Source organism: Gouania willdenowi, chromosome 5 (genome assembly GCF_900634775.1).
Source record: "Gouania willdenowi chromosome 5, fGouWil2.1, whole genome shotgun sequence".
Classification (NCBI taxonomy): Eukaryota; Metazoa; Chordata; class Actinopteri; order Blenniiformes; family Gobiesocidae; genus Gouania; species Gouania willdenowi.
The window spans coordinates 25,464,352-25,489,566 of NC_041048.1; the positions used below are offsets into that span (position 1 = coordinate 25,464,352).

Genomic DNA, 25,215 nt, shown 5'->3' on the forward strand with positions numbered 1-25,215 from the left:
AAGGGAACAAAATCTCAAAACAGAAAAATATAGATTCTTTTTTTTCTCTGAAAATAATGCTGCAGAATTTTCCACTTGTCTGCTTTTACCAATAATAGTAGTATTTTCATCTGTAAGGTATAAAATAACTTATTGCTTTATTGTAAGTTAAAAAGTTACAGTGTTGGTGTCCAGCAGTAGTTTTTTTTTTTTTTTTTCATGTTTTTTATTTCTTAGCCATTTCCCAGTCTGCCTGACAGAGGGACGGCTTGGTTGGACCAGGAGGTTTCCTGCTGGGTGGAACAAACAGGCTACTTATTTATGCACGCGTTGAATTTGTTCCATCTCCAGAAGGTTTCCTGCCAGCCATTGTCGCCTTGTACTGTCCTGTGTCAGTGCAAACTGGGAGTAAAACCCTGTTCCAGTTGTGGTTCCTGTTCCAAACCCTGGCTGCTCACCAGCACAAAGGGCAGCAGCTTGTATGAACAGTAATGTGTTGGTTCTGTTAAAAGCAGGTGAGGAGAGTCAAGGCAGAAGAGCAGAAGAACCCAACATGGAACAGAGAGATTATTCCGTACCAAAGAAAACAAAGGCAATCAAAATGTTCCTTCAATGCCAAAAAGTAGTTCCATTTTTACATTTTGATGTATGCACACAAACATCGGACGCGCCCACATGCACCTTTAATAGTGATAAGAGGAAAGAACAGGATCGGGATCATTACAGCTGCTTCTCTGAGAGCGTCCTTCATTCATTTTTTTGCAGCAAAGAATGCCGCATAAAAGACTTTTTTTCTTAAAACAAAACAATAAACATAAATGTTAAGAAGTAAATTGCTCAAAAAATATATATATTTCATAAAAGAGGAAGTCAAGGTTAAGCCCGAATCCCAGGAATCCCTGATTCCTCCTGTTAAAAGTTATTATCCACACACGTCTTAATCTGAACATGTTTTGATGAGGATGAAAGTGAAAAACTAAATTAAAAAAATGAACAATGTTTCTTTTAATAGCTGACTGAGCAAATATGTCCAAATAACTCCAGTAGGTTTATTAGTCAGGAGTTTTGGTGGATAGTGCTGCTTCGGTGCACGGTGGACACTTGCCGACGCGCTGCACATTCAAATGTGTGTAGAAATAAAGAGTGAGATGAGCTCAGATAGCAGTAAATGACGTCCCGTCATGCCGCCGTTGACCTTTTCTAAACTGACCAATGGCATGCCAGTCAGTTCAAAGACCCCCGCCCTCCCTCCCTCAAACCCCGACTATGTACAGTATCTTACAGGAAGACATAAAAACATTGCTTTAAAACCAATTACAGAATAAAATACATTACAGATTATCATTATGTCAATATTAATAACAATATTACAAAGGTTTTGTTTTTAAAGACTACCAAAATATACATTTTAGGTTTTTCCCATGTTTCTGTGACAGTTAAAAAAGGACTCGGTGGGATTTGTTCTTCCTTTGTTTGTTTTTTTCGAAACTGTTTTTACACACAAAAATCCTCCTCCTCTATTTCTGTCCTCAGCAGTAACAGCAGAACATGAACTCATGATAAAAAGGACATAGTACATAGAAATAAAACAGACATTTAAAAACACAGTTCTCTGTCTTTTCCTCAGAGATATTTTTTGCTGTTTTCTCAGCTTCAAAAGTAGAAGAAAAAAAAGGAGGATGAGTGTGGGTACTGGATGTCACTCTACCATGAGGGGAAACCAGAAGAGACTGGTGTTATGGTGAAGTGAGATTAGTACAGTGAAACAAGATTTAAAAAGATATTCAGTCGGTGGGTGGAGCCACAAGAAGCCCAGCCTGACAGAGCCTGTGAACAGCCAATCCGGATGCGCCATCAGCGAGCAGCCAGCTGTGATTGGTTTAATCAGCTGAGGAAAATTCATCCAATCCTTGGTGACCTGAGTCGTCTCAGTGATAACCATTGGTAAACGCAGTAGCAATGAGCGGGCCCTAAGGACACACACGCACTAATGAGCACTGTGTGTGTGTGTGTGTATACATGTGTGTGTGTGTTCACCTACCCCGAGACCGTGACCGAACCCTGTGCTGGGGGCGGGGCTAGCAGCACTAATGTAGCCACTGACTGAGTCCTGACTGGCTGCAGCATACAGGTCAGCCATTGGTCCAGGGCTGCTGGTGCCCAGGAAACCAGCTGTGCGTGAAGTAGCGGAGCCTAAACAGAGAGTGCAGAGTCAGGGTGCACAAACACATCCCATTAAACACACACACACACACACGCACATCCCATTAAACACACACACAAACTCTTTGTCTCAGCACATTTCAGACACACATACCTCTAACTACTGCTGCTGCTGCTGCCATTGGTCCATATGCAGTGAGGGGGATAGCTGAGGATTACACACACACAATTCACAAATTATAGCAGACAAAACATCATTGTGTCTCACATAAAATCATAGGTGATCATCTGCATTGCATTCTACTCAAATCGATGTCTGCTCCCACATCTGTGATGTCATATAGATCCAACCAGTTTAGGAGTGAACAGGAAACAACAACTGCACTGCTGAATCCATCCTAGCCATCTGGCTCTGGTTTAATGGAATAGGACAAAACACTACGTGTGTGATAAAAATAGGTGGGAGGTCTATTCCAAGTAATGGTAATATAAAAAATACAGCTGTTAGACACTAGATGTCAGTGCTGAGCCACTAACGTTCAAAGGCTGCAAGTTTCCTCTCTGACTGAATCAAGGGACACATGAAAGCCTTTAAAACTCAGTGTAAAAAAACGAAATATCAGTGAAGACAAAGAAAAACTATAAATTATTTTAAGGAAGCAAAGGGTAGGTTACAAAAAGAGAAGAAAAACAAAAGCGAGGTCTGCTGTAAATAGATTTCAAAGAGCAAGGATGGATCAATAAGAACAATGTTGTATAAAAGATGATTGAAGTAGCCGGTGAGCAGTAGAAACAGTGGATGTTGAACCCCACAGAGCAGCAGCGTCTCCTTTTACAGTCTTCACACTCTCACTGATGCCTGTGCAGCTTTCCAGCAGAGAAGGCTCTCATTGATCCAGGTTAGACACATTTAGCCGCAGTGACGTCAAATACACAGTGTCTGCAGCTAATCAGCACTGTGGTTATCTCTGGGACTTTGGAGGAGGGAGGGGCCACTGACCTGCCAGCTCAGGTGGGTGGGATGATGTCAGGAGGGGGGTTCTCTCTAAGTGGAATTCTAGAAACAGAGAAGGTCAAGAAAAAGAGCGCTTTGTAAATACTCTCCACAGGACGCACTACAAAGCCACACACAACAACGCAAAATGTTCAACAATCAGCTACAGTCAGGAAGGTTGGAGCAAAGGAAAAGGAAGGGCAATGCAACCGAATCAAAGAGGATTACATAAGCACATCAAACACACGGAGATCCTTCAAAGAAAACAGACAAAATACTTTAAACATCAACAATCAGAAAGACACAAACTGTTTCCATTGTACATGCATCCAGAGGTCTGGATCCAGGAGTGTTAGCTGTACTGGGAGGAATGGATGAGGTTCCACATTGCTGCGTGTCGTACATGTTGCACGCTCCATGTGACAAGCTGCAGATCTGCCCTCAGCACGGATACAGTCACTGACTGCTGTTTGAGCTCATCTTCAGTCTTACCTGGGAACTGGTAAGTGTAACCAGGTGCAAGTCCAGAGTAACTGCGGCTGGTGTATGTGGTAGCCTGAAAGCCTGGGTAACCTGCACAGAGGACGGGGAACAGTCAGCCTGGTTTTAACCTGACTAAGAACATCAGTATGTAAACACGTGGAGAACATTGATGAACTAAATAAGATGGTTCTTGGATTTAGACTGGGAGATGAATGTGTAATAATCTGTACAGCGAATAAATACTTTGTTTGATCAATTGTATTCGGCCAGTGTTATATTCAAATGTATTGATTTTAGCAACAGCCTAGGGCTGGGCAAAAAATCGATTTAATCGATTAATCAAATTTGTAGATAAAAACAATTTTTATTTTGCAAATTTGAATTTAAAAAAAAAAATTCCAACCACAGTTTTTTTTGGACTTTTTCATGTTCCGATGTGAGCCAGCCCCCTCTTTGTTTACATTTGTTTACCCTTTGAGTAGGCTATATGTGTGCCACAGGCATGTTTAATTTTTTATTTGCACTACACTGAGATGCTAAGGGAAGAGTTTAATTTGTTTAATTGTAATGTTATATGTAACACAATATGTAGTTATCTGATTTCTTAATCAGAAAATTGAAGCTACTGTGAAGTTGCTGTTGCACTTTTGCTTAAACCTGGGTTAAAGCTTGAAATTGTTGAATGACAGAGAATCATTTACTGTTTATTTTGGGATTGTTCTATTGCATTTTAACTCTTGAGGACAATCACAGCAATCTAGTTGCACTGCAGTCATTTTTAAGTGCATTAAAAAAAAAAATCGAAAATTGAATTGAAACTTAAATTTTTCTTTAAATTTCTTTTTTTTAGGCAAAAATCGCCCAGCCCTATAACAGCCTGGTTTTATCACTGACAGATTGTTGCCGACCTCTTCTGATGCTTTGAGTTACAGTAAACGTGTGTGAAAATGGCTCCTATAATAATTTAGGAGATCAGAATTAAATTGTTCAGTGATGCAACCGAATTCAGATTATTGCTCATCACTTAAATGTCCTATATTATAAAAATTGCATTTTTTTGGGGGGGAAGAGATTCGTCACCTTTATAATAAGTATTGACTAGGCCACTGGGAGTGAGGCCCAAGGCCAAGGCAGGCTGACTTGATAATACTGTATCATGTTTTTCTGCAGTCAGTGCCTTCTCCTCTTCCTTCTCTCTCTGCTCTATTTCAGGTGTCGTGAAGCTGAACCTGTGGTTCATAGCTCAACTAGTCTGGGACACTCTGATGTTCTATCTCTTTATCCTGTTCTGTTGGTCCTTCTGTCCACTAACCCCAACCAGTTGACACAGATGGCTGCCACCTCTGAACCTGTTCTGCTGTAGATTTCTTCCTGTGAAATGGGAGTTGTTTCTTCCCACTGTTGCAAAATGTGGATCTTGTTGGGTTTTTTCTTTCTTATTATGAAGTTTATATCTTGCTAAACGCATTGAGGTGACTTTGTTATAATTTGCGCTATACAAATAGAGTTGAATTGAATTGCATTTCTTAATGGTTTTCTAACAGTAATAGTATGTATCGCCGTAGCCTCATTATGAGGCAAGTTTCAGTTTGTTCCGTTTGTGACGTCAAAAGCAGAACAACTCCACAGAAGTAACGAAGACTTGACAACAGCACGTAAACTGCGGTGTTGCCGGCCGCATCAAGCAACGTAAAAGTTTATTTTTCGTCCCCTCAGCTGAGTCTCTCAGGACCCAGTGGCTGGATTTTATCTTTGCTGGTTGTTACCAAAAGACATTACTCGTCGTTTGTATGCGTGTGTCCGGCATGTACTTTGTGACTCAAGCACAAACGTTAAAGATGTAAAGTTCTTTCTTTCTTTCTTACTATGGACCATATATTTTGTTAAGCGCACTGGGATGACTTTGTTATAATTTGTGCTATATAAATAAAGTGCAGTTGAGTTGAGCGTTAAGGTCATTTTGTGTTTATTTTATTGCACAAGCCCTAAAAATTGAGAGCTGTTAAAATGTCTGCATAACATTAGCACGGGAGCTAACACTGCTGAGTTACTGCTGCTAAAGATGTGTCCAATAACATGCAAGAGCAAATAATATTAGGAGACATTTAACATAAGGTGTGCAAACACTCCTCTCCCAGAGGAGGGTGCGGAGTGGGTGGGGCCAGACACAGCTCATTTGCATACCTGGAAGTACATTCTGAGAGGAGCTCATGAAAGTGACCTTGTAGACCGCTGAGATTCGGGACGATGGATGCGTTTGAAGCAATAAACTTTGAATAGTATTTCATTAGGCTTCTGAGACCTATGTAAAGTGCTATGAAAAGCAGTATGACGTGGGACATTTAAAGAATAAGCCTGAAACATCATTACGTTGTATTATCCACTAGGGGGAGCCAAACAACCACAGATACAAACAAGTCAGGCTCAATCCCTGTCTGCTCAATGGGAAACTCCTCAAGTGTATTTTTACTCCAGTCTGTATCTCTACTTTCAGATGTGAGACACGAAAGATGCACAAAATCAGGAGGTTTAACCCGTTTAACTGAAGCATTTTCTGGTCCAGGTACCGTGAGAGTGAGACAGGCATGACTTTAAATAATGAGTTATCATAGTACAATGTGTACCGTTCAAACTGTTTCGAAAAGCTTTAGTTGCATTTTTAAAAAACAGTTTGTCACATAGTCTGGCCAGTTTTGCGGTATCTATTGGTGAAAATGAATTGGTAGGTTTAGTTTTTACCGTTTGTGTGTCTCTTACCTAACATGCCAATGCCCAACATAAAGGCGTCCATCCCATACGGCATCACTCTGGAGCGGCCTCTCGCTGAACTCGTTGGCGTCATCACCTCTTTGGGTTGGGCTTTTTTACACTCCACCTTTCACAGAAAACCAATGTGATTCACTCCTCATTCACACAAAGGAAAGCCAGTTAATCTTACTCCTATCTCACATCCGCACCATTTTGTTGTTGATCTCATGGAAGTGGATCTCGCACACTTTCTCCACCACATCTTCATTCTCAAAGGTAACAAAGCCAAATCCTGGAGGAGAACGAAAACAAACTCTAGAAGTTATGACCAAATAAGAAAGACGTAGGAAAAATGTCAATTTCTGTCCATCAATGCTTTATATACAAGAATGGAAGATACATTGGGATGAGATATGCACCTCCATTACTTTAAAAGGTTTGCAGATCAAATGAACCTCACATTAAACAACAGATTGTGTTTTGGAGTACAAATCGTCACCCTAGGTGTCATATCTGTGCTCAACTCTTAGCCTTCTTCCTCGCTTTCCTTTCTTGCATCACATCCTCGACCCTCAGCGGCTGCTGCCCTCCTCGCCCACAGAGGACTGGGAGATAAATGGAACGGGAGTCGGCGAGAGTACGCAAAGCCTTTTGTCAAATTTCACCTAATGACTCCACCACGCTGTTCTCTACTTTCATTTTCAAGGATGCTTTCTTAGACGTCCCAATTACTGTGACAACATTTATTAGCATCACATGTGCGTTTGTGTGCACGGCGGAGCAACGCTGCGCACATACCTCTGTGTCTGTTTGTTGTTTTGTCGAACATGAGCATTGCATCGTCAACCTGTGAGAACAAACGAAAAAAAATGGATGAGTCTTGACATATTAACACACGCGCATTCGCACATTACACAGCATGGGGTGCCATTGTCTCCCTAGCATTGGAGTGAGAGGGGAAAACAGATGGAGAGGGTGGAGAAAAGAGGGAGGCGTGACAGGTGACAAAGGAGAGAGGCATGAAAGGGGGAGAGAGGGAGAGAGTGAGGAGGAAACTGCAGACAGAGGGGGCTTGAAAATAAAGTGAAAGACACTTTATCAATGTGAAAAATATGTGAGTATTCCCGTTCATGAAGCAACGGAGGAAATTCCTCTCCTTGTCTTTTTCCAGGAGTTCTCACAAATCTTCAACTCGCTCCCTGCACCCTCAGCCTCGCTGTCTCACTCCTCTCTACAAACTTTACTATTCCCATGGAGAGTCTGTAAAGAATTTCAATTAGAAGGAGCCCCCCCCCACCCCTCTCCCCACCCCCCCTCATTTCAATGAATAGAATGGAGCAAGAAAAAAGTGAAGAAAGCATGAGATGGAACAGAAAAAAGGGGAAATAGTGAGAAATAATAAGATGATGGTAAAATATACAGACAGGTTTGCATTGAAAATCAGTTTAAGAGCATTTTTTTGGGAAAGACAGAAACAAAGTGAGCTTGGGTCTCTGACAACACGCACTCTTATTCTCCCTTCACTTTCCTCTTTGCACATACTCCACTGCCCTATTCATATTCCACCCCCTACCCACCACCCCCACCCACCACCCGTCTCCTCACTTGTCCTTCAGTTGCAGGAGAATACCGTAAGCAGCTTCTGCCTTGGCTCTGACGACATGAGAAGACACTCTGTGTCGAGCCAAGGCCTGTGAACGCAGCACAAGGCAAACTTTTAAGCAGGACCAACTCTGCAGCACTGACACTTTTTTGCTGCATCACATAGAAACACATGGAGCATGACCACACTGCTACGTAGAATAAACTGCACTGACACTCAAACCAGTGTCACACAAGTGGCCTCTGGATCCGTCCCATTTGTAACACTTATCTAGAGTGAAGCTACTAGTCTGGTTGACATCAGGTCTGTGCAAGTGTCTGTGACTCTGTGAGTGTGTGTTTCAATAAAAGCCAAAAAGAAGACTACCGCTACAAAGAGAATCAAGGTTGCGGGCAGAACCTCCTTGAATTCAGTCCTTATCAACAAAAAGCTTGGACAAACACAGCCTCACTTTCTGTCCTTCATTCAGTTTTCTACTCTCACACGTTACACACAAACACACACACACACACACACACCCCTCCCTCATGCCTTCCACCCTTTCCGGTCATCCAAACTCAATGACACAGCAAGTAGCCAGGGAATAGAACAGTAAGTAGACAGCTGCCGGCCAACATGTTATCATAAGAATAGAGTTACATGCACAGCTAGCGCCCCTGTTAGCATTAGCAGCATCTATTCTGGAGGAGACGGTTAACACCATCAGCTCTGTGGAGATTTGGAGTAGAGCCAGACCGACAACAACTTTGAAGATAATAAAACAGCGAATAAAAGGACGCTAAGGCTGAATTTGACAATAGTCACATATGTGGGCCGATGTGAAGGTCACTAACAAACCCATATACCTTTGCCAAAACCAATAGAGACATCTCTCATGATGTCCACCGCACGGGTGCTGTAAGACAATCTGATTGGATTTCAGAGGGTGTTTGAGATAGGCTTAGTTGCAGCTCAGTTACTAACTACTGAGCTACACGGAGCGGCACAGAAAGGGTTAAGGTCATATTCTCTAGTTCTGACGTTCTCAGATCTACCCAAACCAGGGTCAGCTGAGATCCCCAACAGCCTTTAAAAATATCCCGGTTTTAGCGAAGCGTGCAGCTATTGTCTGAAGAGCGAGTGTTTGCTGACAAGTCCCTTACTCTGTTTTTAAGAGATTATGAAAGGTGGCATTCACATTTTTTCCCCTGCTGTCTCCTCACATCGCTTTCTTTGATTCTCGCTCTCTCCCTCGCTTTCTCTCTAGCCATCTCTCTCTAAACAGGCCAGCAGACAAAGTGTGCAGTCAAGCCTTCTAATCGCCAGCTCACATGGGTGAGTGGAGTCCCAACTTTTCCCGTCTGCCCTGTCCATGCTGCATTTTCCATGCGATCCACTCCTTCCTTTGATTGCTGCTCCAAACTCCTCTATCATTTCACTTCAGAGAGAAGACTCAAATCCCAGTTTTTTTCATGTTGATTACTTTGTGCAAAGCAGAGTGGAGTGTGGAAGGATAAAAAGCCAAAAAAAAAAGGGATTTCCTCGAGACTGAAGATGAGAGAATGCAGGTCATAATGGCTGAGTTTGTAAATATCAAACAAATTGGTTCCGTGTTAAACATTAAGGATTCAAACATATCTCTCATACAAATGAGGTTAAACAGTCACAAGATGTCCAGGTTTTGCCTTTACACACGTGCACACACACGCACACTTCTCTATTCCAATCACCTTCAGCATTAGGCGAGCAGCTGATCCTGTCTTGACTAATTTAAGTGAATGTAGGTGTGCTTTCAGAAGTGTACTCCAAAAAAATAAGTGGAGCTTTTTCAAAGAGGTGTCCCGAAACGCACGGCGCATTCTGTGTTTTCCTTACAGGGTGGTGCCACAGTATGAAAATAAACAGGACACAGAGTGGTGCTCCATCCAAACCTGCACCTTGTAACCAAGCTCAGATAATAAACAAGAAGTACCTCCTGCTCAGCAGGAATGCACTGTGGGATTGCCGCTATCCATGATAGAGCTTTGGTCTCACGTGTCCAAACAATCCAGATATTCCCTCACCCAGCTGAGAGAGTGTTGTCTTAGATATGAGTGCCTGTAATCACCAGGGAGAACTGATTTGGCACACAGCTACAAACCAGTCCTATCTGTAAGCACATACAGAACACTTGTCAGAACATCCACCTGATGTTGTGAAACAGTCACCCACCAGGTCACCTGTTCACCTGCTATTTCAGGGAGCTGGGCGTAATTGTGCAGATTTAAGCAGCAGCAGCACCTAAAACACGAGGCTGCTGCTGCTGCTGGAGTGCGAGCGATGGCCCAGCGAGAGAGAAAACACAGCAAGACACGAGGCAAAAGATGCTTCACGCTGTTAATTTCTTCCAAGCCATTAGCCCAACATCCTGAAGCTATGCTCATTTTCAGACCGTCCCGCTTCCCAACAGCAGCAGAATCACAGGCCTAATGTTTGTGACAACTGGATCTGTGGCTGGGATTCTCACTGTCGGAACAAATGTATGCAAGCCTGCCTTTGCTCTGCAGTCACAAACACACCACACCACACACAAACACAGCTTTCCATCCACGCTAATACACACCACACACTTTTTTTGGGGGCGGAACAACAAAAACACACACTGGATTACAGCTGGGACAATAGACGAAGACGGGTCACCACGGCAACAGGCGGAGAAGGACTCCAACGGGGTATGTGTATGTGGGATTGGGGGTGTCTGAAGTATAGCTTTGGGGTGGGGAGGGGGGTGTTCATACAGGAGCAGCACTTGTATTGTGATTAGTTAATTCTGAAAGAGTCTGAACTGTCATCAAGCCCCCGATGTGCAGCCACGCCATGACTGTGTGTCAGCTTCCCCATGTTAGGCTTGTTTGGATATTTTTAAGCTGTTATTTTAGAGGTTCTTCCTTTAACACACACACACACACACACACACACACACACACAGACACACACAGACACACACAGACACACACACACACACACACACACACACAGGTCCCCACTATCTCAGCATTCTTGCTATTCTCTGCCCTTCAACCTTTTTCAAGCTCCCCCCCCTCTCGCTCCATGGGGGGTTGCTTCTTCCCTTTCAGTCCCCTGCCATCTCCCTCTTTTCTCTCCCCCTTGTGTTTTCGGCTTCCTCTCGCTCTTTCTCCTTCGACTGCTCATCTGTCTCCCCAGCATGTGTTTGCCTTTCACTCAATTTTATTTCAAGGAGCTAAGCAGAACAAATTCAGAGTCCCTAAAGTGTGATCAAGGAGAACAACCAAAGCAAGCCAACTAACAAACGGTCTAATGGTTTAGCTGGGTCACAATTAAAAAAAGACAAAAAAAAGTTCAATGAGAAGATGAGACATAAGAAGAAAAAAAATCAGGGCAATGATGATGAAAAAGAGTTTTAAATATTAAAGTTATGACCAGATTTTTGGTGAACTGGAGGTCACAACATCCAACCTTCATCTCCACCTCCTCCAGTCACCTCTTCTTCCTTCATTTGTCGTCTGTAGCTCCAGCTGCCATTAAGCTGCTAACTAAATAAGATCATCTACTGTATTTCCACTCAATTATTCTTGAAAATGTAAATTATAAAAAGGTGCGACATAAATGTATAAGTATAACAAGCGCAAATGACAACAAAGGCATCTCAATGCGCTTGGATAAACACCTCTAACTACAGGTTATTAGTCAGTGTGCTTTTGGAATAACATGGTGTTTATATTATGGACATTTATAAAGTGTAAACTCAAAACTGACACTTGCACCGACCTGGTTTCTTGCCCGTGTACTAGCGTATGGCACTGCCAATAATAGGAGCCAATCATTTAGAAAAGAACAAATAATCATGCAGCCATATTAGTGAGCTGCAGGGGATCATTGGCTGCCCCGTGCAAAACTGAAAATAATTTGTCTAACGATTATAAGTCAGGGTGATTATGTAGAGGAGCTTTGCTACTGATGGGCATCAATACTGTGTAAAAAGAGACTGACATTGTAATATAATACTGCTCAATCATGGTCAAGGGGATTGTGTTTCTGCTGCTGGATTCATTTATTTTTCAAATATTCCTAAAGTGTGAGGTGGCACAAAGGAAGCACTCGTGTCAATTAAGTAGTTAGTAGTCAGATTCACAAAAATGAATAGCTTAACAGAAACAGATCGCAAATAGTATAAATGAAGAAGTAGTAATTTAAATATTAGTTATTATCATCATGGATTTATAGCACCTGCTAACCCTAACCCTACCTGTCATAGCTAGGAGTAGCAAATAAAAGTAATTCAATCCTACATAAATTACTTTAGACCAGCAGGAAAAATTGACTTGCTAAAGTAGTGACAAATATTTGTTGTAGTATTAGTATTAATAATAATAATAATAATAATAATAATAATAATAATAATAATAATAATAATAATAATAATAATAATAATAATAATAATAATTATAATAGACATAGACACACAAAGGCATTATTCTTTCACTCCACACTTAGTGGTGGTAAGCTACTATTGTAGCCACAGCTGCCCTGGGGCAGACTGACAGAAGCGAGGCTGTCATAGTGCGCCATCGGCCCCTTCGACCACCACCAACACTCACTCACACACTACATTCATACTAGGCAATGTGGGTGAAGTGCCTTACCTAAGGACACAATGACAGATACCACTGAAGTGACTGTCCCCCACTGTGGCACCTGGAATTCTCAGTGGTCTCCCATCCAACTACTAACCAGGCCCAGATGTATAGACACACACATATATACAATGAAACCCCATTGCATTTAAAAATGAGAACATTTGAGAATACATCCTCCATCTAATTTGGATGCGGGGAGTTAAAATGTAGAGAAGAATTGGATTTAACAAGGGGAAAAAGCACAACATATGGAAAGGTGAAAAACCTCAAGGAAAAGCAGTGTGATGCCTAAAAACAATTAGGAGACGTATCAAGAGTTTACCTTCCCAAACTGGTCAAAGTATTGCTTCACATCTTCTATGGTGGTGTTGACTGACAGTCCTCCTACAAAGACCTTCTTCGTCCGTGTCACCAGCTACACATAGGCAGAGAAACAGAAGAAGAACATGTCTATCATACCTAATAATACTGATTAGCTTTAGCTGTGAGATAAAGACACTTTGTGGTGCTTGGAGTTTGTCTAAATTCACAGGTTTCAAACTTCTAACAGCTCTCTGCTCAGATCAGGTACTCAGGCATGTGTGTGCATGCGTACTAGGGGTGAACATTCCCATAAATCTGACAATACGATGCCATTCACAATTTGCATGTCAAGGTACGATATATATCCCGAAAACAAAACAATACGATATACATGGCAAAATATCGCAAATTTCACCTTTTCAAGTACAAAATGTATAAACTTTTTTTTTTTAAACTTGCGAGAACAAGCAAAAGGCAACTAACTGTAATTCAAGTACCAATATAAAAAATAAGTGGCATGTCTATCAAACTGTCAAATTACATTTTTCAAAAAAGTTTCACTTTCGCTTCTACAACAGATTCTCCTTCTGTTAAGTTCTTAAATTCTTCTCTGTTCTTTTTTTTTAACAAGTAAACACATACATCTATAAAAGTGCCCAATATGTTTTATCAAAATAAAGTGCAATCAAATTCCAAGGTAAAATGCATTGAGGAGTGTGGTAGTTTAACAAGGTCTTGTTATGTGATTCACTGACACCTAGTGACCGGGCGTTTAAGTGTTTTGCATATGTTTGCGCAATTAAATGGTTTCTGACATTAAAAAAACATGACTTGAAAAAATCTTTATTTTGACAATTATTTGGATTGATACGATAATCACATGGTGAAATATAGGGGTGTCCCGAATCCAATATCGATCAGATATTAGCCTGAAAACGAATTCTGATTTTCTTTTTTTTTCCCAATTCATTATTATTATTTTTTTTTCATTCAATTGTAGAATACTGTAGATATTATGTTTAAGGTTAAGAGTTATGTAACCAATTGGTTAATAATAAATGGGTCAGTTTTTCTCATACGTACTGTTGCTGACTATTGTTCTCTGTTTGAGTGACATTACTTAATCAAGCCTTTTCTGACATTCCGCACTACAAGATAAGGAATTATAATTTTTTTATTAAAAAAAATACATATATATATATATATATATATATATGTATGATTCATGCTGATATTGGATCAATATTGGTATCGACCAATATTGCAAAGCCGAATATCGGTATCATATCGGAAAGGAAAAAGTTGTATTGGGACATCTCTAGTGAAATATCAAAATATATTGTCGAATAGATTTTTTTTTTCCTTCACACTTAATGCATACAGGTGAGTGATGTGTGTGAGACACAGACTACTAGTGTGTGTGTGTGTGTGTGTGTGTGCGTGCGTGCGTGTGCATGTGTGTGTGTGTGTGTGTGTGTGTGTGTGTGTGTGTGTGTGTGTGTGTGTGGATGATGCAGGGGTCAGGGTACAGGGTCACGGTGTCAGGCTGGACAAGTGGATTTTCAGCTCTTGCTTCGTCACGTGTGTGACTCTAATCCTTAGCCAACCAGAGCTGAATGATTGAGGTTGACACATGACATCATTACTATTGTTCCTCGACGCTAACCTCCGTAAAGGGGGTACTAACCTTAGGCTGAGCCCGACGGGGAAACGCCACCTTAGGATCAATCTGTAGGAGAGAACACATCAGATGAGATTGTCAAAGAGTGGATGAACAAAGACACTTTCACTTGGTCTGCTACTATATTGTGGTTTGACTCTAATGAAACAGACTTAAAGGGTTTACAGGAGCTTTAGAGTGGCACATGAGCATGTAATAAAACTGCCACGACTAATTATGTGCAAAGGGTCAACATAAATGCTCAAATATAATAACCAGGAATCTTCATTGAGCTAACTGACTTCATAAAAAACAAGCTGAAATATTTCAGTTGCTAAAAAGTGTAAACAGCTAATGCAATGAAACAATCCCAAAGGCCAAGCTGACCTTTCCAAACGCCTGACTGATACAAGGGTACCGACCATTCACATACATCCGCCCAGCTTGTATTTCCTAAAATCAAAGAGGCCAAGTCCCTACCTGCGCTTGTACGTGTTTTACAGTGGCTGATCCTGCACTCCGCAACATTCCCCTGAGACATCAATGAATGATCTCAGTGTTAACTAACAAGACTTAGTCACCGCACAGAGCCTGGAAGTCTGAACCTGTCTGAAGGACTGCACCAATCTCCAGGAATAGAGCATATGCTAATCTCTGGATACGTGTAATAGAACCTTGTTTATGCAAGACCCAAAAAAAATCTAAACTCACAGGCCAAACAAACAGGCACAGCACACAAAACACACAGCGAGGTGCAAACGGCTACGCTTACTGGATTGTGTGCAACCAAACGCATGTCAGTCCCAAACTAGACAGAGCAGGACTGTGTGGAGTCTGATCATTTAATATTCTGAATACATTTCACACGGGTATGTATTTTTTTTTTTTCTCTAAACCTTTCGAATCCTGACAACCTCCATTTTGGATTAGCCCGCTTTGACTGTATCCACATTTCTCCCTGTGTGTATGTCTCAGCATTGGTCAAGGTTACAGATAAAATTAGAAGTAAATGAGCTTTGAATGAGCTGCCCTTTAATAATGCTAAATATGCAAAGCCTGGCCTGGCATTTTAAATTTGTGAGGAATCTCATGTTATTCTCACTCAAGCCAACAAGAGAGACAATTTTAGGTCACAGGACCTTGTGGTGTATTAGGGTCTAAGACTTCCATCTATGTTCTAGTAATTGGATGTGTGAAGCTAAACCCCTTGTGTCTCCCACAGCCGCTATCAGAGGTATTGAATTGATATTGGCAACTAAAAAGGAGCCTATCAAACCACCCAAAATAATTACTTACAACATGAACAATGCACACGATGCAAGCAGAGTGTTCACTGGATATTCAAACAATCCTTTCATCTCCTCCCCGCAGTAATTCCCTGCTTCTGAAGACAATTCTAGGGAGAGATTTATCCTTCGAGGGCCTTTAAGTGCCTCAGATTTACCACTGCTTGGAGAGCACAGTGCTGTGTAACTAAGATGCAGCTGCAGCGTCCTTGGGAGGGATTGCAAAAGGACTTTGCACCTTGAAGTAGGACACGCACAAGAAGAGCCATGTCACCTCCAGCTGGTCGAAGCACAAAGACGAAGGTGACAGCAAGGACACACGGAGTCGCCAGCCGCCAACCAAAAGCAGCGCCACAACGGAGCGTGCTCACAAACGCTGCATTTATCACCATTTCTATACAAGGCCAAATGTAGCATAGTAGACTTTATGCAGTAATAATCTGCATACAGAGGGCACAAAGGCTATGAATGGCTGACGCAGACACTTACTGCCAGCTTTATTGTTAATAATAATGTACAGTGTGAGCAACAGCTTATTGTCTCTAACTGGAATGAACAAACTATGAACATGAATCTTTGTAAAAATGACACACTTGATAACCAAACCCAACACTTACTATTAACAATTTAAAAGGGCATCGAAGAACAACTGTAAACTGTGTATTGCTGCAAACTCTTTACGAATAATTCCTAATTCTCTGAACAGGGCCGTTAGCTGTGACCTGTAGCTGCTGGAGCTAATAGCCTCTACTGTTCACCGCTCACCTGCCTTTGACTGCTTCAACAGGAGCAGAGAACGTGAGACCTGTCACCTATCAACACACATTCAACACGAGACTGCACTCATACAACAATATATTAATAAGAATAAGAAGAAGAATGAATCAAATTTATAAAGCGCTTAAAAAAGCTCAGACGCTTTAGAAGGAGAGAGTTGTGTACAATAACTGCTCACACAGTATTTTAATTACATTTCTGAATATTTTTTATTGGTGAGGCAGCTATCGAATGAAGTTTGTAGCATCTTAGCATTGTTACACATTTCTTTGTTTACCATACTTGACATTTTGAATAAGACATGGTAAACATAATAATAAGGATCAACCAAATATTATATATATATGGAAAAGAGGTATACATCATTTTTTTTCTTGATATATTGTTGTTTGGGGTTTATTTTCATTGTTAATTCTGTTCACACTATATTTACAAAATAAAAAACACCTAATAAAATACTGCATCTGTCCTGTAACCAACAGAATCATTAAGTCTATTTTTGCACAATGAATATTATAACTGTGTAACAACATGATTACTGATTAGTGTGTGTATCTTTGTCTTAATTACACAATATTCTTCTTTTTTGCCATAGCCCTGCAACATTAGTGAAAAGGGACATCTCATGTCAGTTTATAGACCTGCAGGTTTTTTAAAAAATTCTATGTAAGTTTTTGACTTACGTAAAAGTAATGTAAAATGTGGGGTAATTTAAACAAATCTTGTATGGGGTGACATTGTTTAAAAAATAAAATAAAAAATATTTGATCTGCTCAGTCAGTTAAATCCTGATACCTGTTGTGACTTTTATATTAACTCTGACTCATTTCGACACATATAAAAAATAAAAGCCATGTGTGCAATGTTGAGTGACATGTGTAGACAAAACACGACATTTTCTAAGCTTGGGAAAAATCACCGACAGCTCTTAAACATCTATACTCACCAGCTAGACTAGGTTAGGCCTAATGCAATATCATATATAGTAGTGCTACTAGAACTAGTCATGCCATGCTGTTAAGAAATCATTCCACTTCAGCGAAGTAACAGAATGTATCTAACATGTAATTTCTACATCTGGCTGCATTCAGAAGGAAGCAATGATAAATCTAAAGTGTATATCAGAAGGGCAGATTAGCCTCAAGGAAGATAGGCCACAAAGCAAAAAGTGAAATGACTTAGCCAGGTCACCGTCTGCAACACTCAGAAATAGCTCTTCACAGGGTTGACATTTGAGAGGAGCATCTGCCGTGCAACAGTCACACAGCTACTGCTGAAAATCCAACCAACGATAAAATCCTCAAAACATTCAGAGAAAGTTGCTTTTTCCCAAACCAGGGTAGAAGAGTTATGACTGAGTGTTTGTCAAATGGTCTGACTAACATCCTGCTTCATGACATCCAACCTCCACGTCATCTAAGTAGCATAGAGACAGCAGAGCCTACGAGGTTTCTTTTTTTTTTTTTAGTGGTATAGCTCTTAAGACTACGCTAATCTACAACCAATAGTCACCTCACGTGGCGCAGCACATCCACCAGTGTTACAAACTGGAAAAAAAAAACATTGAATGTCAAATCAATAGATGGATGGACAGATATGTAGAGAGCAGAGAGTGGAGAGTGGACGACAGAGGAGACAAAGCACAGGGAGGCATTCATTTGGAAAATGGTCAGATCATGAGAAAGTGGGCCTGTCCAGGGTAGCGGTGCAGCGGGGCCGTCCCAGCAGGCAGCCCCTCTGATTTCATTAATTAACAGGACAAAGAGTACAAAACAGATGGGCCCGTAGAGGAACTGGGGCTCCTGTGCTACCCCCACAGGCACACATTACACATACATACACATATATCCACTCACTAACATATGAGCACCCACATGATGTAGCAGCATGAAGTGCAAACACCAACGCATGCATTCAAAGTGACACATCAATGTAATTATACATAAAGCACTAATGTTACAAACATTTCCACATTGTGCTCGGCTCCTATGGCAAAACAACAATACACAGCAATCCATGGAAATGAGGACACCACAGGTTTCCACATTATGATGGCACAGTAATATGTTCAAGAAAAAAAATAAATACAGGAGAGGAAACTAAGAGTAGGCGTATTGCCAATACATGCTGAAAGAAGACTACGTGAGGGGAACTAGGTTTGGGCTCAGGCCAGCAGGGTCAATCTGTCCAGCCCAACAATGGCAGAGTAATTAGTTAACGAAGCACACTAATGAGAACCTCCAACCTGACCCCTCCCCAGCCCCTCTGAGTGACCCTCCTCCACTGTTTAACCGGGGCAGGTGCTGTGTAACAGTGGTGTTAGTGGTTTACATGCACCACGCCAAGTGTGTCCTGGATCCACCTTTAGAGTCGGTCCAAGCCTTATCCCTGGATCTGTAGCTGTAGGTGGACCTCGGAAACCAAATCCAGTTTGTTTCCTCAATCCGATTAGTTGCTTTTCAGATCTATACTAATTACAGCGCCATAGCTGGGCCTCGCTCTCTCTGGTGCTTCACCTTATCCGTGCACCCCGCCCCCCACCCCCACCCACTGCATGCCACTTTTTGTTCACGTCAGCATGAACTGCTAATATACTAGTCAGGAGTATCTTCGGTATCCAGGTGTTAGACCAGTGGTTGCCGAGGCTCGCTGTGCACGCAGACATGATATGACAGAACATGAGATGAGAGCAGCTATCTTAGCACCTCACTGACTGCACTACCTGCAGCAGTTAACCCAAAACAGGTAGTAGCCCTCAACTCTGGCACCATGGGAAAACATGCTCACTGTGCAGACAACACACTAAATATACTGCATTCATACAAGTTCATTTCACTACATTTCTATTTAAACTTCAGGGGTTATTTGAGGTTAAATCCATGAAATAAATTGTTCCAAAGATCCATATATACAATACCATTATCGCATACATAAGTGAGACGATAGCCTCGTCTACAAAGCACAGTAATCCTTCACTTATGGACACAATACACACATAACACAACTCCAAATCTAAAAAACCAACCCCCGCTGAGCCCAGGGAACGAGAAGTGGAAGAATATCTGCTCTCCTTTCCATTACTGTTTCCAGTAAAGAGCTTTCTCAGAGAAAACAAATAACAGTCATGCCCTTTTTCTCCATCCAGAAAAATACACCAGCACACCACTACCCCGAGGCCATACTCTGACCCGACAGGAAATCTAACCTCCCACCAAAACAACAACCTCCACAGACTGCTCTGGGAAAACAATAGGCAACCTCACATTCGTCAGATGCTCAGCAGGTATTGACAAAAATCAGAAGGTCCAGCGGATGTTTCACCGTCTGATTTGATCTCAGCAAGGTTGGATGAAACGAAACTAGATGTAACAGGACTGTCAATGTTTAATTCCACTTTGTAACCAGTCGTTTTGGACCTTGCTCCAGTTACTGCCGTATGCAGGAGTCAGCTCTAAGGATGAGAAGCTTAAACCACATCTTCTATTTTAAGTGGTTAACGTGTATGGCATTGATATTTTGTATTAGGTCTGTAAACAAATAAACAAACTGGTTGGTTATTTTAAGCAATCTGTGTTGCTTTTGAATTGTCGGCCATTAAAAACAATAATAATAATAAAGTGCAGCGACAAGCTTCTGTAAAACCCTCAGAATCCATCGCTGTGTTTGAAACTTCCACAGGAAAATGTTTGAGCTTGGTTGGTAACAAGTCCTCACACTCCCAATGAACTGCAAAGCTGAGCTTTCAAAACAGTCTTGGAACAATGCACACATAGGTAAACAAACACACACACACACACACATGCCTGGCTTACCATATAACTACATCTTTAGGAGGTACCGTAATAAGATTCACTGTTTAAAAGCTTTGCAGCTTAATAGACCTTTTGAGCTAAATCAAAAACCTGACAAACCACCAGCAGCAACTCTGAGTTTATAATAAATGTGTACTAACTGTGCAGAAAGTCACACTCATTGTGAATAAAACTTCTAACACTATCAGGTGATCTCGTAATGTTGCACTCTTCCAAAATATCAACGGCCAACTAGAAGTGACATTGTAAGTCTGTGCTCTGCTGGCCAGCCCTAGCCTTGTGTCTTAACTTCATGCTAAATAGTGGAGAAGTTGTTATGGAGACCAAACTCCCAGTGGGTTGGTGCAGTTACAGCAGCGTCCTCTCTCCTGAGGCCGCCGTCACCCTCGGCAACGGGCTCGCTCCAACAACCACTCAACTCTTACCTTTCTTCACCCCAGGCCTCTGCTGCCTTTCTGGGCCGCCAGTTTTCCCTCTCAAATGATCCTATTGTGTGTATATGTGTGTGTGTTTACGTATGTGTGTGTCTGTGGTTAGTAGCTAACGTAAGACACACCCAGGCCCGTCATTTACAACCCAATCTACACAGCCCAGGCAGCAACACTGACACCTTCAGAGGTGTTTGGATGTGCGTCAGCAGCTCGATTCACAGGGATTCACACATGATTTAAAGCAACTAAACCTCCAAACATCCCATCTGACCTCTATTTTTACTGCTGATACTTCCACATCTGAGTCCATGTGTCAGTAGTGGACAAGGACTGACCTCAAAGCCAGCTCAAATCAGAGGATAGCTGAAGTCTGCCTGGTAGCTCATGATATTCCTTATAGAATAGACTCAGCATTTTCCTTTAGGAGAATAAATACTGGTAATGTTGATGGTGAGTGCCCACCTCACTGTCTCCATCCAAGCACATCAACACAGTTCACAGCAATATCAGGTTCACACAGGGAGGCTTCAGTGGAAACAGACTGTGTAGTGAAAGGGCATCACACTCTCTCCAGAACCCGACACACAGCCGTCAATGTCCTGTGTGAGACTCTCACCACTCGCCCGCTGCATATATTACAGCCAAATCTCACCTCGGGGCTCTGGATAAGCTTCTGAAATAAATTCAAGATCATCTGATTTCCTTTAAGCCAACACTTGAAAAAGATTTCCAATCAAGACATAATATATATATATATATTTCTTTGAAGGTATTGTATTTCATAGTTTCCAACCTTTATCTGAGCCCAGCGATAATGAACCCTTTCCATTCAGCCCGTCAACGACTTAAAAAAGTTTATAATCACCAAAAGAGGATTTACTTATAAAGCAAACTACCACTTCAGTATTTTGGATTGTGACTTTAATAGCACCCACGTTTTGCCATGGTCATAAGATCACGACCCACTTTTTGTTAGAACTCAACCAATGAAATTAAGAACAAAATAGCTGTTGAAAACACACATCATTAAAAAAAAAAACAAAAAAACTTAAATCTATATATTTTCCTGTGCAGCATGCATTTCACAGCATGCCTGTCAAAAGAAAAGTCCAACATAAGAGACAATTAACTGTTGTTTATTTTTGACCAGCTGTCTGAGACCCAGATTTGCACTGAAGGCAAATCTGTCAGACTTCTTCAGTCCCCTGCACTGAGCCTCCTGTTATATTCTACTCTTTATGTATTTCAAGCTAATCTCAACAAAAGCTTCCCCAACATCACCACCAGTACAAACACTGGTCCCAAAGCATACAGTCCACATATCTTGTCCAAGGTGAAACACCTTGAAGTAGAGCTCCAGTCCACACCTCAATCACTCCCATTGCTTCCACTAAAACTCCTGAAAGCTCCAGCACGCGGAAAGAAATGAGTGCTGTTATTTTTCTACGAAGGCGGAAAACTTGTGAGCTCACTGCCCTGCATTAAACCTGGGAGGGTTTTTTAGCAGGGACTCCTACCCCATTCAGGTCCCCAGGTAACCATGGCAATGAGGACCAAGAAAGAACGCTTTCATGTTGGCGCCCTGAACCGGGATTTAGAGGGGGAAATGAGCAGAGAGGGAGAGGAGGGAGGGGAGGGGGGGTCTCCTCTTAACTTTACAAGCCATACTGTGGGAGGTAAAAAAAAAAAAATTTAAAAAAAAAAAGGCAGAAAACTGGATCAGGAGGAAAGTCACAGCTTAGCATCCGTATTTAAACTCACCGTCTTTGAATCCAACTCGTGTCTATTTTGCGCCAAAACACTCTCGACTCCGGCTTGGTCTGCGTATGTCACAAAGCCGAATCCCCTGGAGAAACAACACACACACACACACACATGTCACAGGAGCTGCAGCATGCTAACCTGGCTCAGAAAGCGTGGAAAACGAGCACGAGCCGTCCAGTGATAGGACAGCGCGGCGCACACGCCTCCCTCTTACCTCGACCGCTTGGTAACGGGATCCCGCATCACCATACACTCCTTCACCTCTCCGAATTTACAGAAGTATTCCCTCAGACCCTCTGTAGACACACACACACACACGGGTTAACACACACACTGGACACTAGCAGAAACAGGCCCTGCTGCTGAAGTGATGGGACTGGGAGACAATGGGACCCTGACCACGTTGTGTTTGTTTCTCTTTGGCCCTCAGTCTGACTGAACATCAAAGCTTATTAGGCCGTGCAAACAAAGCTGCACGTCTGGGTCTGTTTTGTCAGGATAAAGCGTATCCGTGCATCAGAGCACAGCTAGAAAAACAAATGAATGGAGCACCACAACAACAACAACAACAACAACAACAAGAAGCAGCAGCACAAACGTGGGCATCGAGCACAACTTCTGCTTTAAGGCAGTGGGATCGATGTCCTCCTCGGTTATTACGCACAGAGGCAGGAACAGCCAAAGCGTTCCCAGTGCTAATCTCCTGCAAGTCTAAACCCCAGGATCTGATCCTTAATGAATAGGACGCTTTGATTGAAGCCTTTGCTGTGTTTGTGTGTAACTTCAGGCAGAGATGAGGTCAGTAAACATTACACACTGATCAGAGTAGTGTGTGGGACAGCTCACCTTGTGTCGTCTGCCAACTCAGACCCCCGATGAACATTTTGCTGAATGAGAGAAACACAAGCCGTGAGTCACACACACGCACGCACGCACACACACGGGGATCAAACAGGGCACATTTTAAGCAGGAAGTGGAGGTGGAGAGGGGACAGTGTGTGGCACAGCATCAATAAAGTAAGAAGAAAAAACATCGGCCATGTTGCGAAGTCACCGATCGGCCAGTGTGACCGCTTTAATCCCCCAGAGGAGGACAAGGACGGGCTTTTTTCCAGAGGATGGAGGACAAGTTGCAGTGTGGCCTTCTTTGGAATAAATAAACCCAGAATAAACTACCAAATAAACAAAAGGAAAAGCAGAAGGTGAAGGGGGGGGGGGGGCAGCGGTGCGTCTCCATCACACACACACACACACACACACACACACACGCAGCGTGGTTGGCTGGCTGTCTTTTGTCTCGGCGCGGATGAGCCACTGAACTCCACTAAAGTCCAAGGTGAAGTAAGAGTGGGCCGAGCAGGGCGGGCTTTACCAGGGGTCGTGGCTGGAGGTGTCCGTGCTGGAGGACAGGCTGATCTGGCTCCCTTCCGTATCCATTCTCTGTCTCTCCGGGTCGGGCTGGCTCGTATTCCCGCACTGTGAGGCGAGGGAAGGCAGTGAGGCTCCACTGCTGCTGCTGCTGCTGCTGATCCACACTCAGGGGCGGGCACAGCGCGGTGGGAGGGGGGAGGGGGCAGGGGTGGGGGTGGGGTGGGAAGAAACGCGCAAATGCACTGTCCGCTCCGAGAGGAAGGCCCCGCCCCCTAGCCCCTCCCCTCCCGCACTGAGCCTGCCTCTATTCATGCTGGTGGATGAGCGTTTCCCCGCCATACCTGTTATTGGTTCAGCACAACAGCACAGCCCAATAAAAAAGCCTTTCTCAAACTAAAGAGCTGGAGGCAGATCTGCAAGGAGAACAGGACGTGGAAACAGAAACACTTATCTATACAATATTAGATTGGACGATAACATTCTTGGTTCGTTATTTAGGCCGATTACTGGACGATTTTTCCAGGGAAATGAATGTCATCTATAGGCTTGAAAGTCAAAGCCAGCACGGATATTTTTATATTGCATTTTATTTTAACTTTTATTATGAAAAAATCTGTATATCTATTTTTGTGTTAACATGTATTGTTTTTTTAATTGTGCAAAATGTAAATTTTAAAATTAAAGATTTTTTAAAAATGTATTTTTTTTCTTTAATTTAAAAAAATGAAAATGTTATTATGTTTTAATTTTGAAAAATGTATTTTTTTTATTAAAAAAATAATTAAAACAATATATATATATATATATATACAAAAAATATATTATAATATAAAATATTTAAAATATATACTGTATATTTTTAAAACAATTTAAAATGTAAAAATATAATTTATTATTTAATTTTTTCAATTCTATTATTACCAGACATTTCGGTTGACCCGATTTTATTTCCAGGTTGCCCCCACATGGGGTCACGACCCCAAGGTTGAAAAACCTTGGATTAAGCAAAACCATTTAAGACACAGGCGAGAGTTCAGGATATACATTTACGGTAATATAAACATGTAAATCATTGGGTACACAGTGGGACGTAAAAGGTTGTGAACGACTGCCTTTTGGTTCTGCTAGTGATGGATCAGGGACATGTCAAAATAACTGTAAATTATTTGGCACATATCAAACATAAAAACTGTTTTTATCCTTA

General features: G+C 41.9%; 1 protein-coding gene across 1 annotated transcript; it reads right to left on the reverse strand.

The window, feature by feature from the left end:
• Positions 1-100: 100 nt before the first annotated feature.
• On the reverse strand, positions 101-24,199 carry LOC114463460 (RNA-binding protein Musashi homolog 1-like). Its single transcript, XM_028447015.1, has 14 exons — positions 24,013-24,199; positions 23,487-23,527; positions 22,855-22,936; positions 22,638-22,722; positions 14,598-14,639; positions 12,930-13,022; positions 7,166-7,214; positions 6,577-6,659; positions 6,377-6,494; positions 3,629-3,709; positions 3,143-3,199; positions 2,297-2,350; positions 2,021-2,172; positions 101-1,949 (listed from the first exon to the last, which is right to left on the reverse strand). The coding sequence occupies exons 1-14, from the start codon at positions 24,075-24,077 to the stop codon at positions 1,908-1,910; spliced, it is 1,044 nt and encodes a 347-aa protein (XP_028302816.1). The 5' UTR covers positions 24,078-24,199; the 3' UTR covers positions 101-1,907.
• Between the last annotated feature and the right edge of the window lie 1,016 nt (positions 24,200-25,215).

Excerpts from the sequence above, each read along its gene's own strand:
- LOC114463460 (XM_028447015.1), bottom strand. The coding sequence starts at position 24,077 with ATGGATACGGAAGGGAGCCAGATCAGCCTGTCCTCCAGCACGGACACC. Across the intron at positions 2,351-3,142 it reads CCACCCACCTGAGCTGGCAG|CTATCCCCCTCACTGCATAT; the intron begins GTCAGTGGCCCC and ends TGTAATCCTCAG. Across the intron at positions 2,173-2,296 it reads AGCAGCAGCAGTAGTTAGAG|GCTCCGCTACTTCACGCACA; the intron begins GTATGTGTGTCT and ends CTCTCTGTTTAG.